The sequence below is a fragment of the Melospiza melodia genome, chromosome 1 (assembly GCF_035770615.1).
Source record: "Melospiza melodia melodia isolate bMelMel2 chromosome 1, bMelMel2.pri, whole genome shotgun sequence".
NCBI classification, from domain to species: Eukaryota; Metazoa; Chordata; class Aves; order Passeriformes; family Passerellidae; genus Melospiza; species Melospiza melodia.
Genome location: NC_086194.1, coordinates 40,359,941 through 40,375,071, shown reverse-complemented (window position 1 = coordinate 40,375,071; position 15,131 = coordinate 40,359,941). Strand labels below are relative to the sequence as shown.

The 15,131-nt window shown below is 42.3% G+C and overlaps 1 protein-coding gene across 13 annotated transcripts in view; it reads left to right on the top strand.

Moving 5' to 3' along the window:
- Nucleotides 1–347: 347 nt before the first annotated feature.
- Nucleotides 348–15,131, top strand: part of SLC4A7 (solute carrier family 4 member 7) — a 93,538-nt gene continuing 78,754 nt past the window's right edge. For all 13 annotated transcript variants that reach the window (XM_063154939.1, XM_063154921.1, XM_063154898.1 and 10 more), the window contains exon 1: nucleotides 348–495. In XM_063154939.1, coding sequence (XP_063011009.1) covers nucleotides 448–495 — 48 coding nt within the window. In that variant the 5' untranslated portion in view covers nucleotides 348–447. The remainder of the gene's footprint in view (nucleotides 496–15,131) is intronic.

Genomic DNA, 15,131 nt, shown 5'->3' with positions numbered 1-15,131 from the left:
AGGCGTACACCGGCAGCGCTGGGAGCTCGCTGCCCCCCCGGCTCCCGGTCCCGCCGGGATGCGATCCCTGGTGTCCGGCGCTGCTCCCGGCCCGGGCGGCGGCGCGGGAGCCGGGCCCGCCACGCGGCTCCGCGTGGGACCGAGCGCGCCGCCCCCGCGCCCCGCGCTGCTCCAGCCCCGGCGGGGGCGGGGCCGCGGCCGCGCTGCGCTGCTGCCATTGGCCCGGCGGGCGGCGCGGGGCGGGGGCAGCGGGCGCGCCGCCGAGGCGGTCCGGGCTCAGCCCCCGGTGCGGCGGAGCAATCGCGGCCGCCCCGTCCTGAGGGCACCGGCGCCGCCCGCCTCCGCCAGGCAGCGCAGCCCCCGCGTCCGGTTCCAGCTCGCCGTTCGCCTGCCGCTCCGCGCCCTTTTCTCTCGCTCTGTCTCCCGGGCGATCTCGGCGGGGCCGCGATGGAAGAGGAGCGGGCGGGCGAGCAGATGAGACCGTTGCTCACCACGGTAACGGGGGGTGCAGTGCGGCGGGGGGCGCACAAAGGGGCCGCCGCGGGGCAGCGCTGCCCCGCGTCCCGCCCGGGGGTCGTGCCGCTGCCCTCCTGCCGGGGCACGGGGGACGCGGCGGGGCTGCCCCCCTGCCGGGGCCGCCCAGCCCTCGGCGGCGGGACCCTCGGCCGGGGCTCCCGGCCCCTCTCGCCCGGTGTCCCCGCGTGCCGGCCGCGTGCGCGCGGCCGTGTCCCCCCCCCGCCCCTCGCCATCCCCGGGGGGCGGCGGCGGGGCCGGAGCCTTTTGTTCGGCCGCGGGCTCCGTGTGCTCGGCGGCCGCGGCTGCCCCGTCCACCCCCCCGTTCCTTTGTGAGAGCCCCGCAGGGCTTGTGCCGGCGGCGGTGGGCGGCGCGGCCGCCCCTGGCCTCGCCTTTCTGCCTGCCCCGCCGGCTGACGAGTTCCTGGGCGAGGGAGAAGTGCGCACACATGGCAAGCGGCGAGCTTCCCCTTGTCCTCGTGTCGCACGGCGGCGGGGTCGGCTCGGGTGCTGGGCACGCTTCCCCCGCGGGTTTCTGCTCCTGGGGAGTGCAAGTGTTGGTGAGGGGGCCATGGGCAGAACTACGGAGCTTGAGCTCGTTTCCTTGTCGGGCCGGGTGGCTCAGTGAAGCAGGCATGTGTTGCCTTCCTGTGCTGCTGAAAAATACATGTGGTTCCACGCTTGTAATTTCCCCTCCCTTCAGATGACTCAAGGTCTGGATTTTGTTAATGAGCCTGGGAGCTCTTACTCTGATGTTCTCCTTCAGGGCCTTTTCCAAAAAGGTGTCGCGCAGGGATTTGTCTTCAGTGCCTGAAGAGGAGGGATGTGTAGTTTGAAACACAAAGAATGCTGTGATGGACAGAGAAATAACACTGAAAACACATGAGTTTTCATCATCTTTCCGTTACTCTTCAAGGAGAGACTTGAGTCACATTTGATAAAATTGGCAGTCTAATGAAGTGCTCGCTTCCTGTGACATCAGTATGTTCAGTGTGTTTTTCCTTTGTTATAACAGGAGCGTTGATAACTTAGTGGTTCAAAGGGCCATGAATTTTGCAAATGTTACAATCTTTGTATGTTGCCTTTGTATGTTAATGCTTGTGCTCACATTGAAAGATTTTGCAGATGTGTTCTAGACCATTTCTCTGTCTTGTCACTGCTGCGAAAAAGATACATTCCCAATTCATGTTAACTTCTTCACGGTAGATTCTGTGTAAGAGCAGACTGCTTAATAGGTTTAATTCTTGTTAAAACTACCTTGCTCCTCTGTATGAGGTATCTGTTCTTAGCTGGCAGGAGAATATTCCCTCTGTATAGGAGAATACTTCCTATATATAACAAAAAGATGCTAAACTGTGTGCAGGGAGTTGAAAAACTTTGAGGTTCAAGTATGGGGTTGCAGTGGAAGATGGTAATGGTTACCATCTCAGGTGATTCCTCAGGTGACTCCAAATGAAAAGACAAGACTATTGCAGATGTCATGAAAGTCAGTGTGCTCTGGTCATGTTTGTCAGATCTGGCAGCAGTCATTTAGGTTCTGTTGTAGCAGAAATGAAATTTTTTAGGATGAACTCCTCCTATATTGTTGCATGGTCATTTTTGATGCAGCTGTAATGAACAGAGATACTCAGTGGAGTGGTCCACATTGGTTTCCTTGGAACAGCAATACCTGACCTTGGTGCCAGAGTGTATCTGGGAGGTAATTCCAGCTGAGATGAAACAGTTAGAAAAGTGAGAGGGCAGAAGACTTGGTAGGAACTGGAAAAAAAGAATTTCTGGAGAAAACACATGAATTAAATGGCTTACAGAAGGAGAGGACATGCTGATCTTTGGGCAATTGCATAGTATAGCAGTATTGGATTTGTTGTGGGTTTCATATGCAAGAGGTGTAATTTTATATACAAGAGAGCTACTTAATCCAAAAGATGAGTGTTTTTGACAGTAGAGTTTGACGTAATTTTTCTAATCCTGTGTTTCTTGACAGAACAGGCTACCTTCCTGCTAGCAAAACTTGCTGAAACTGCTTACATGTGCATAACTTTTTGAGAAATAAGCCTCTCAATAAGATGGAAAGACTTAGTAAAAAAGTGTAGATCAAATCTGATAGCTTCATTGCTGTGGCTTAAAAATACAGAAGTGTAATCAAACAGAAGAGTTCCTAAAAATTCCTTTTCTTCCTTCCTCCTGTGTTGTTTCTGTGTTCATAGAATATTACATACATAATGAGTTAAGATTGGTGGCTCTCTTATGGAGGAGCACTTCTATCAGTCACATGCTGCCCCCCCATTTAGTTAATCAAAAATACAAAAAAAAATCCTTTAACCTTGCTTGTTTTATACTTTAGGTCCAGTCGTACAGAAGAGAATGAATTAGTGTTTGGAACTTTGGTGTTTTGAAGAACCTGATTGGTGGCAATTGAAAGTTGGAAGGGCGAGGTGAAACAAATGCCTGATAGTTACTAAAACCAGAGAGCAACTAATGAACAGAGCATCTGGGATGACTAGAAAATACAATAGGAAAAAGATACATACTGCATAAATCCACAGTTGTTTCACACCTTACATGGTCTTAGATGTTCTGCCCCCCCATCTTAGGAAAGATGCATTATTATTGGAAAATGTTCATGGAATAACAAGAGGATATGAATTTAGTTCAAAGATGATAAAGGATTCAACAGCCTAGGACTTGTCAGCCTAGTAGAGATGATGCAACAGTGATATGGTGAGGCTCTATAAAACTCCTGTGGAGAAAGTAGGTGAGCATGGAAGAGGAGGCACACAGTCAAATCAGACTTAGGTGCTCAGTTCCAAACAAACCAAAGAAACTCGGTGTAGGGATTCGCAGGTATATTTGCTATACAATGTACACAGTGTGAACTTTGGGGGAGTTTGGACAAACATTGGAAGACAGATACATTGAGGTTAGTAAATGGATGAGGAACAGCCCCAGGAAATCTGATTTGAAAACAGCTGGAGGTTGTGAGTGTAAGGAGGAGGAGTTGTGTGCTTGTCTTGTTTTTCCTCTTCCCTCAACAGCTACTTATGGTAATTCTTGTTGGGTTTTTCAAAATAGGGGTGGGACGTGGTAGTTTGTTTTCTATACAGTGGTGAGTTTGACAGTTAGAGTTATGGTATTAAAAATACTTGATACTGCATATGAGTGATCTTAGTTCTGTCTTCTGGCTTTTGTCATTATGGTGTTCATTACTGTAATGTTTGGTGGGCTTCTTTGCAACAACTCTAAGTAGCATTTAAAGGAATGTGTAGTGCAGTTCTGTCTCTAGATGTTTTGCAGGTAATATTTTCAAAATACTTTGTTTTCTTAAATAGATGGAAACTTTCTGTTAGTATTTGATAGTACTTCATGTATGAGATTGTAGACCATGCAGTGTAGTTAAGTAATGGGTTTGTTTGTGTCTTCTTTCAATGAAACACATCTGGTTTTATCATTAATTCTACAGTAGATGATGATAGAACTGAAAGTGGCTCTGTTGGAGAAGGGCATTTTTCCAGGAATCTCCTTCTGGCTTTCCTAATCAAACCAGAAAAGTACTGTGGTCTGCCTTATCTCACTGAAGAGGGCATTAGTGTCACAGTGCTTTTTCTGAAGTGGCTGTGTGGTTGGCTACAGCTTTTTAAAATTCTTTTAACAGATGTGCTTGCACGTTATCAGGTGGCTTGCAGTCACTGTCCTCTGCTGTCATCTTATTCAACATGGGGCTTCTGTCATGTGAAGTCAACAGGTCTCTGCATACAATTTTTTTTTCCTACTAACACAGTGAGCTCAGACTGGTGCTTTGCCTTTATGGCTGGGCAAGGGTAACCGAGGGTATGTTTGTACTGCATAATTGAGGACTGTGCAGGAAACTCTCCTCCCCCACAAGTTTGTGGCATCTGGCTGAACAAATGCTCTGCACAAGTTCAAGCACTACAGTTAGAGCTGTGTGGCAGAGCCCTAGCTAAATAGCCCTGATCAGAGAGAATTGTAGTGGCTTGCCAGCCTTGCAGACTTGAAGCCATGACTTTGGAGAGACAAGCTGCTTTTCTCTGGTGTGCTGTTTGGGTACGGTGCGTACCTCGTACAGCTTGGACTGTGTTGTGGGCCTCTGTAAGCTTTTAAGTGCATGTCTGGCAGGCTTTCTGAGTTCTTGAAAAGTTACCATGGCTGTCAAAAACTTGTTGTGTTATTTGAGAACTTCCATTATGCTTCATTGTAGTAGTTCTATTTTCTGTCCAGAATAAGCTGGGGGTGTACCAAGTTGAGTAGTTGTTAGTTTATATCCATGTCATTTATCTGCCTCTGCAGGTGACTTTTGACATGTCACCAAATTTGTTGTAGGCCTTTGAATATTGATTCCCATTACACAAGGGTATCTGTTGCACAGGTCCTTTTGTGGCCCTGAAGCAGTAGTAATACTTAGTAAAGAGAACTGCCCTATAACTAGTGTTAGATAAAAAAATAGAGTATAATTATACTTTGAGTATACTCAAACTTAGCTACAGCAGGTCTGTCATGAATGTTTTTGGTATAGCACATCCTGGAATGATAAAGTTTAGGGATACATCAGATTTTTTTTGCTAAAATGAAGATAGATGTCCAGGTAATGTTTTGAAATAGTGCAATGAATAGTGAAATTCAACGGAGTATTTTGTAAGTAAGGACATAGAGATGAGCACCAACTATTACTGAGCTGTGTAGATCAGAAAATGTCTGAATGGTTAAATGAGAATTTTGATTATTTTACAGATGATCTTGCAATATTCCTAAATATTTGCATTTCTAAATTTACATTTGCAAAATTATCCATAGATGAAAGTATTACATTATTTTTAAAAAAGACCGACATGTATTTGAAATGGCTCAAATCTACCTTGGTGGCATATCTCAGCAGTTGTTAGAAGGGATTATCTGTCCAAGAGTCTCGTGTTTGTGTATGGCACCCTCAAAGTTCCTAGTTTCCCTGGGAATTGCATTCTCTAACTAGAGTGTCATAACTTATAAAATGCACATTTTAACCAGTAGATGGAGCCATTTTAGTTATGTATCAGCCTGTCTATTTACCTAAGTTTGGAAAACTTTGTTTCATAAAGTGCTTTCAGTCATTTTGTCCTTAGAAGATGGCTTACAATTTTTTATTAGTTTCTTCACCTACAGAGAAGACTGTATTATTCTTCAAGTAACAGTGCCAGGACTGTACAGCAGGAAGGCTATTACATTTTCATAAATGTGGAGAAAAAAAGTGAATGCTTGTTCTTAGTGGGAATTACAGTTGTCCAGTGTCACATGAGTAGAGCTTTGTAGCTTTGTACACCTTGTGTTGCCTGAAGTAGCTTTTTGGAATATTGATCCACAGTGGTGTTAGATATCTGACAGTCTGGGTGCTCTTGTGACTTCTGCCTAGGAAAGGCTGCTAGCTCAAAGTTTTTTAGCTTTTTGAGCTTTTGTTTTTCCTTCTGCAGTACCTTAAACTAAAATGACTCAAACCCATGTAATGAAATGTTTGTCCTGTTTGGATATACTGGCGTCAGTTGTCTTGTTTCAGCAATGCTGGAGTGCTTCCTAACCTTGAAATACCCCTGGCTTATTAATTCTAGCAAGTCCCATTTTAGCAGAAGCATTCCCAGTGCTGTACTCATTGTATTTCATCTTCCTTCAGAAGATATAAGATTCTCTTTTCTAAAAGTTTTTTCTGAGTGTGATTCTGCCCCTGCATTACATCCTTAGTAATGTCCCACCTAGACCTTCCCTTTCTCCCTCTCTTCTGTCTTCTGCTTTGAAGATGAGTTTAGATTAACACTTTGCCAACTTGGAGAGTAGAACCTTATTCAAGTCTTCATTTGAACTCTCACTGTATGATACTTTGTGAACTATATATAGGTGAGTCATCTTCTTTCCCAGAATCCTACTGTGAGAGATTTTGAGATTTCTTGTGGCTCAGGGTTTTTGTAGTTGTTGTTTGAATTTTTTCTTATTCAAACTCATTGGAATTGTAAATTTTCAACAATTTTTACAGAATGAGTACTGATGTTTTTCATATGCTGTAAGGCATCTAGACTTACATTCTTGGCAGTAGTGCTAAGATAGTATCCTGAAATATCAGAATATTTTTAAACTTGAAAACAGACTTGAAGGTTTTTTTAAACTTAAATAGATGCTTCCAGATTGGGCACCTGTTGTCACACTGTTGCTCCAGTTTAACAGAATGTCTGGAGTCTGCCTCCAAACAAACTGGAGCTTCCTGTGAATGAGGCATGTGGGTGGAAACTGTGGAGAGGAAGTGGGAATTACAGAGAAGCATCCCCTGTGTGTTGGAATTTTGCTGTTTGACCTACTCTGCCCTCTGCTACTGTTGCTTTTACAGTGCAGCTATAGTTCTGAGGATCTGGTAGCTGAGATCTGCTTGCAGGTGAGGTGAACTGAGGACTTGTATGAAAACCTGTCTGTTCTTTTCAGTTATTGTGTTTTTACTATGGGGGCATGTATTTAGAGTGTGTATGTAGAAATGCTGTCTTAAAAAAACTGTGCTTTCCTAAAATGTAAAGTGAAGATTTCTTTTTCCCTTACTCATTTTTGGACTAGGCTGATTCTTTTTCGTTTTCCATGACTAATGTCTACTAAATATATGCTGGCTGTGTCTTGACTGGGATCTATTTTGGGATGAAGAAAAAGGCAGCCAAGTTATTGTGAATACCTGGGTTATGGCAGGGGTAGTGATGCCAGTAATTCCTTACTAGAAGAAGTTAAGAATTTGCTTCCACAAAAAATGCTGCTGCTGAACATCCTGAACACACTGATGGTTTCACTGGCATATTTTAATCAGAAGACTAGAGAATCTCTAATCAGCCTGCTTTGCATGTATGTCTTTGTTACCAAAGAACAGAAACAGGTTAAAGTAAATCTGTTCACAGAGCTGTTGTAATAGAACCTTATTTGGTGATCATTTCTCAACTGTGACTGCTTCTCAGTGCAAAAATTGTGTTGCTGTGTCAAGAGATTCAGGCTGCTGTTTCCTGGATCTCAGAAATCATGCTAAGTGGAAGCATGTGTGATTTCTTTCTTTTCTTTTAGATAGGGTTATGCGTAAGCTAATATAGCTTACTGTAAATCACATTTATTGCTAACTGATGAGATTTCCAGTTTGCATTTAGAAGCCCTAATTCTTCAGATTTTCTCCTTTTAAGCTAGCAGATGCTGGTGTGAATAACACCTTGTTGTACAAAGATTTATTTTCTGTTTCTGCTGTCTAACTTCACTTTTGGATGAAAAAATTAGAAGTGTGTTTTCTCCCTTTCATAGTGCCTTTTGTCTCCATTATTATTTTCAACCACTGCAGAGCTCTAGTTTATCTAACTCCACCCCTGCACAATTAGATAGTGTCTGTATATTCCTCCCACTCCTGCTTCCGCCTTTCATGTATTCTGTTTTGCATTTGAGCTCAGCCACAGGTTCCCTTTTCTTTCACAGTGGTCCATTGTCAGGCCTGCTTGAACTCCTGCATGTTGTTCTTTGAGGATGTTGTCCTTAAAGGTCAGCCAGTACTCACAGGCTTTGCCTTCATCCTCCTCCATTGAGGTCTGGTCTCCTGGGAGATTCTGCATGCAGAGCCCTGGACCAGGTGAAAGTGAAGAGCCATGAAGTAACTCTGAGCTGCCATGTTGTAACTGTGTGCTGGGTTGTGCACTGTATGCTGTAGTATTTGTCTGTTCTCCCTCTCTCAGGACTTCAAACTCCATGATTTCATGATTGCTGCAGCCAAGGCTGCTCTTGGCTTTCACATCTCCATCTGCTTCTTCCTTGTTTGTGAGCAACATGTCCAGCAGAGCATATTCAGTAGTTGGGTCATCAATGACTTGTGCCACAAAGTAATTTTCAACAAATTGAAGAAAATTCCTGGAGTGCTTGTGTTTGCCTATACTCTACCAGCAGATACTAGTTGTTTTAGGCCCTAGAGTGTCTGCAGTCTTGAAGTTTCCTTAAGCTTTCAAATGAAGGCTTTTGCTACAGCCCCTTCTTAATCAGGAGGTCTGTAGTAGGCGCCTAATACAAAGTTGCCCATGTTGGACTGTTCTCTGATCCTTACCTATGGGGTCTTTGATGCCTTGTCACTCATTCCAAGCAAAGCAGGAATCCCTTTGCATAGATTGAAACCCATGTTCCTTACCTTCCAGGCTGTTTTTCCTAAATCATCTCTGACCTTCTGTTGTAGTACCTCAACCATGTGAGCTGTCTCACCATCACTCTAATTCCCATGAGATTGTAGCTCTGCAATGGTGCATGGACTGAATCCTGTTACTTCCCATGGTAAGTAGAAGCACTTGAGATAGGCTCACAGACAGGCCACTTCCATGAGAGAAGTGTGTGAGCCTCCAGACTCGTGTTCCCACATCTTGACTTCTCAGAGTGACAGCCTTTCTCCACCATGCCTAGTTTAAAGCTATACTCACAGACTTATTGTGCCTGGTGACAAATACACTCCTGCCACACTTTGTCAGATGGATCCTTCTTCCTGGAAGATGTTTCTGTGGTCATAGTGTAAAAGCTCTGCTGCAGCCATGCACTGACCCTCTGGAAGCACCTAATCTGCTCTAAGCCTTTTGCTTCTCAGTGGAGAGACTGAGAAACACTGCATGGGCTTCCTTGCCCACAGCGCTCAGTAGTCACTCTTGATTTGCTCTGTAGTTGCATTTTGGAGGTGTCACTGGTGTCCATATGGATAAGCAGGAAAGTCCAGTAGTTTGAGGATTGGATGAACCTGATTTATTCATTGTTTGGCAAGCAGCAGACCTCCCAGGACCTCCTGCTTATCTTATCTTCCCTGTTGTGCCATATGTTGATCTCCTGCAGCTCTTTCACCTGGCCTGCTCAGCAGCTCAAAGGTAGCACAGCTCCCATAGGGTGAGGGAGGCCACTGTGATTCACAGCAGTGAGCCAGGGAGGAGCAGCACAGGCTTCCTGCAGGCCAGCATCTGGATGGCGACATCCTCCCTGTGCAGTTCTTGGAACTGGGATCTCTGATGTACCCGTTCGTTTGGCTGGTGTGAAACTTCACCTTGTAACATTGCACAAACTTGGAAGGTATTTTGGGCCTTTTGTAAGTTTGGCTGTGAGCTGCTGTGCATCTATTGCCTGAGCCCTGGTAGATTGATGTGCTGCACCCAGTTTTAGGTTTATATTGTGAAAGTATTGCACTACCATCCAGTTCTGTTCACAATATAGATTTAAAATACATATGTTGATGTGAATGCTTTGGTCTACCTGCAGCTGGTTTTTGATGGGCATGTCATGTCAATATTACTTTAACAACTTCCGTGCTGTAAACTTGTAATGACTGCTATTTCTCCAAGGCAAATATTCAGTAACAGTAATCATTAAAGTTTTTAGTTGGCTGGTGCTGTTGCATTGGCTGATGTTGCATAACTTCTTGGCTTCTCAGCTTGGAGGGACCAAACACAACAGATTTTCATATTCATGTTTTGCCAGATCATGTGTCTGTAATAATAGGTATCTCTTTCCCTTACCTGGAAATATTTAACAACATTTAATAAATACCTCATTATGTAGAGCAGAAACAGTTCTACCATACTGGAGATGCTTCAGTTTTTTGAAAAACTTAATTTTTTTTTTCTTTCTGTTTGTCATATCTCTAAACTTATTTTGTTATAGGTGGAAACACTGTGGCTTCAGTCTATGTTCTAGGGATTTCTTAATCTTTGTCTCTTTTATAGAGGGATTTTAACTGAGTAATGCTACTGGTGCTTATGAGGGTGAGTACAAAACTAGTTGCTCACCAGAATGTTTAAAAGAAGGTATGCTGTGGGTTCTCTGACTAAATTGTGAAGTCAAAGGACTGATTGCAAACTCTTTAACATTCTAAGCAACAAGGTAGGATTCTTCAGACTACTGCCAGATTAATTGCTTCTTTGTTTGTATTAAAGAAAAAAAAAAGGAAGCTGTTGGAAAGATTGTATTTAACCTTACTGCTTGTTTTAGGCTACTGATTTTTGGAATTTTTTTTCCTTTGGCTTGTAAAGGACTATTGTGAAGTTATACTATTATGTAGGCACGTGCATTTCTTTAACATGTCGAACGTATTTCCAAACAGACTTTGTGTACAAAAAAGGAAATGAGAACTTCTTACTGAATAGCCACAGTTGGTGTTCCTGTTAGTGGTAAATTCTTCTCTTTTTTTTGTGTCAAATGGCTACACCCTACCAGCCATGAATTTTAAAACTGTTTATATAAAAACAAACAGATAGCATCTGATGATTGTTATGACTCATTTAAGGAAGTGATAAAACCCAAGAGTAGCAGGGATCCTTTCCTTTCTCAGCTTGGGTTTTTTTTTTATTAACTTTGCTGTGCTTATGTGCAATTGAGAGATATCAAAAAAGAAATTAATAAAGCAGATACTAACAATTAATATTTGAATTTGAATTGCAGATACTTATGAATTAAGTTTACAAAACCAGCTTGAATTTTAGATTGCAATTACAAGCAATTTGATTAAAACTATTGTAACTGTATTGTACAAGCTGTTGTAATTAAAGCTTTTGTGGAAATTCTTGAGTTTTTCAAACTGGTGATATATGTCAGAAAAAAAACAACCTTTTCTTTTGCTTGTTGGCATCAGTGTTGCCATTCCTTACCTGCCTTAACTGCTCTTGTTATATGAAATGCTTGCAATTGCTGTACATGTTTTTAGAAACATAACCAGAGGGCTTTTTTCAGCATAATGTGCAGTATATTTTGCTAGACCGACTTTGATGGTTTTTACTGAAATATGAAATTGTACATGGTTCTGTGTGTTGTAAGAATAAACATTTTTGGGGCTTGTTTTTATACACAGATGCTTTAGGTAGAGCTTCAGCTGGAGAAGATCAGTTTATTGAGAAGTTGAGAGTATTTTTCCTGAAAGTTAATTGAATGAAGATTCATGTGTAGGCTAAGTAAAATTATAGATTTGAGACTTTAGAGCAGGACACAGAAAAAAAGGTTAAAAAATCTTATCACCAGGATAGAGAAAAAAAATAAATAGGGGTAGGATGCTAACTTTTTTAATGAAACAGCTGTCCACCAAATTATTTTGACATGATAGGAAACCTTATTTCTCAAACGACGTTTTGTTTGATGTGATTAAATGTAGGGAAGTTAGTCCACTTAGGGACACAAATAAATTCCAGTTCTCTATAACTCTTGCATAGTGCAGATGGGCTTGGTAGGTAGCCTGTTGGCTTGTAGTTGAGGAAGAAGATGGCCATATTCTGTTGAGTGAAGCCAAATAATGTTAGTGCAAGCCTTTAATTCTTGAGCATGAGTAAGTTGCCTTTGCTATAAAGATCTAAATGAAGGGCAAAATATAAATAGGGATCTGAAGAAATTTGATACGCTCAAGGTCAAAGAATATACCTGCTACTTGTATTCTGTGCTTTGCATTGACAGAAGGTTTTGAAAAGCCAGGCAGACAAGAAAGTTCAGTGTGCTTTTCTCATTGGTCATGGGGACAACTTACTGTAATCCATTTGGTATATGTGATTTTAGCTAGTCCCAATACAGAAATAACTTGAAATATACTGCTTTGTTAAATAAGATAATGAATTTCTCCCTGTCACATTCATTGAGTTGGTGTGTGACTGGGTATTTACTGTATTTGCATTTATGGTAGCCCAGGCTGATGATTATAAACTTCTGGATCCTAGAGGCAATGTAAAGGTGAGCATTTGCATGTGAAAACAGTAGTCCTCAAACCAGGTCTACTTCCTAGTCTACATATGTCAACTCTATAGCTGGGTTTCTCTGGGGGAGGGCGGAAGAGTAGGTCTCACCTTGAAACTATGTTGGGGGTTGATGTATTAACAAATAATTAACTTCGGCTTTCTGAAGAAAGGCATATTTTGTCTTTGGCTGTTCTTGGAAGAAATGTGTAATGCTTGATGACCATTGCTTAGGCAGTAACTTTTCCAACAGCTCAAGTTGTAGTCTTGTTGCCCTGAGAGGTTGCTGCAGAATACTCTTGACTTGAAATTGCCACTGGTGCATGTTCTTAGTAATGTCACAAGTGTCCCTTTCCAGGTGCTGGGGGAGGTTGTAGACTGATGACAAGTTTGGTGGCACTGAGAGCACCGGGGGGCCCAGGAAGATGTGTATCTGTTTTCAGAAATGGCTCCTAGAGAATGGTGGCAGTATTTTCAAACAAAGGTTTGTTTTAGAGACTGCAGAGGTGGCAAGGGCTGGGGATAGGCATGGGCAGTGGCAGTACAGGTGTCAGGTGCTGTGGAAGCTGTTAAGAGCCCAAGGGGGCTGTGGCTGGGGTGCTGAGTACTTCTGCAAGTGACAGAAGGGGAATTGTATTTGTATGCATGCTTGTTTCTGGAAATAAAGTACAAGTGTACAACGTGCTTGAATTTCTAGTGAAGAGTAAAGAAATACATCCTCCAAGATGGCATGTTCGCTTCTGTCTTGTGGCTTGTGTTACTGCTGCAATCAAGCTCAGAGGATCAATTGCAAGCAAGACTGTAAACAGATTTATGCATTATGGCCACTTTATGATATGGAGAACTTGTTTCCAGCTTCACTTGGGCTGTGGTATAAAACAGGCACTCGGGTGAAGATAGAAAAAAATTTCCTTCCTGTCTTGAGGGTTGCTAAAAAAAAATCCAAGTACCATGAATGTGTACAATATGCTGTACAATTTCATGAAAGCTGAACAATGGCTCTTTGGTGGTGAACAGATTGTATGTGTATATATTTATCTTTAAGGTATACTAAATTTAAATGGAAGAAGTTATGTATTGTTAGAGAAAAGAATGGACATGACCTTAATTTGGAGAACTTGCCTCCTGTAGAGCTCTATATCAAAATATTTTAGTACAAATCTAGCATGTCACTAACAAATCCTTAATAAACCTTTTTAAGTCCGGTGGTGATCCTGAAGTCAAGTATCGGATAAAAAAGAGGAAAATGATCTGGAAACTGCTTTAAATGTCTTGCTTGCATAGGAATCATTAAGATAAGGTAATGGTCAAGAAAGTGGCTTATTGTGAGGGGTGAAATGGGGCAGAGCAGAGCTTGGTGGTGTCCTTCTGTGGATTCTGTGGTCACGGTAATTCTTGAGAGTTCCATTGAAAATTAATGTGTAACAGCAAGCAGGAGAGACACATTTGAGGTGTTTTTGATAAGGCTGTAGTTCTGCCTTTCCCCCTTTATTGTGGTTCATTATTTGGTATCCAGTGCTTTTCAATGTTAGAGTGATGGTTGCCTAGCTTCTATCCTTAACCTCACCTGTTTATGATTGGTCAAAGGTTGGTCTCTATCATCTTGGAGGCTTTTTCCAACTTAATTGATTCTGTATTGACAGACAGCCTCAAAAGAGCTGGATTGTGACTGAGCCTCTTGTTCTGTGTGAGCAGTGAGTCTGTGATGTTGAAGGATTCCCACAGGATGTTTTCTGTAAAAAAATGTGCTTTGTGACTGAAAAATTGATGTGCTTACTCCACATACCTGCAGGATTGATAGTGACTTATACTGCAGCATAGAGAGAAGTTTTTTTGGTGGCTGTAGCCCTGTGCTTCTCTGTTAAAGTGAGAAGGAGGCATTTGCAAATCAGCAGCCTTTCTGTTTCATATACTGCTTCATGTATAACTGGCAACTGACTTCCTTTTAAGTAGTAACATTGCCCTTCCTCCTGTTACTGTGCTACTATCTCTCAACTTTGGCATGAGTTGCTAAGCTCCAAGTGAAGTGTGTGCTAGGCAGAGACTCACAGCAGCTTTCCAGTGTATTAATTCTAGGCAGATAGTAATGTAATAAAAGCTGAAATGTAAATGTGCCCTGTATGTGACTATATTCTTTTGTTGGTTCTCTCTGCCATGTGCTGAAGAAAGTGCTTCTAAACCCCCTAGGCTCTGAGAAGGCAGAAATTGAAGAACCTATAAATATAACCCTTTTTTTCCACAGCGATCGTGCTCTGGGACAGGCATGAGCAGTGATCTCCTAATTTTACACCACTGGTGGGGACAAAGTTTCAAAACAGGTTACATGTTTTATATTCTATATGACTAAAAGGTCAATAATCCTATATCAATCCAAATCATAGAAAATCCAAACCTGAAAACTGTTGGTTAGTAGTGAAGCAACAAGGCTCTAAGTGAGCCCATGTAAAAGAAGCAGAGCTCTTGTTGCAGTTGATGAGTGATGAGGAAGTTGATCTTTGTTAAGTGAACTCTACTAATTATGTAAGTTCATGTGTTAAACTTACTTGTAGCAGGTAGTTTGACAGAAGTTTTATTAATGAGAACAGTGGTTTATATCAAAGTTTTTCAGAGACTAGATGTAATGAAACAGCTGGAATTATCTGGTTTAAACTAGATAATTGGATGTGATCCTGTTATGGTATTCTGAGACCCTCATGTGAGAGCAATCAAATCTTCTTTTCATCCTAGACAGTGCTATGGCATACACATTCAGCACAACAGAGAAGCTGAAGATTGAGCAATTTGTCTTCCTTGGCAGCTGAGGACTAAGTGAGGTTTCTGGTTTTAAATACTTACTGAACTTTTTTTGTGTGCATCTCTGTTATTGTAATAGAGAATGTCTGTGATTCAAGGCCTGCTCACTTTGCA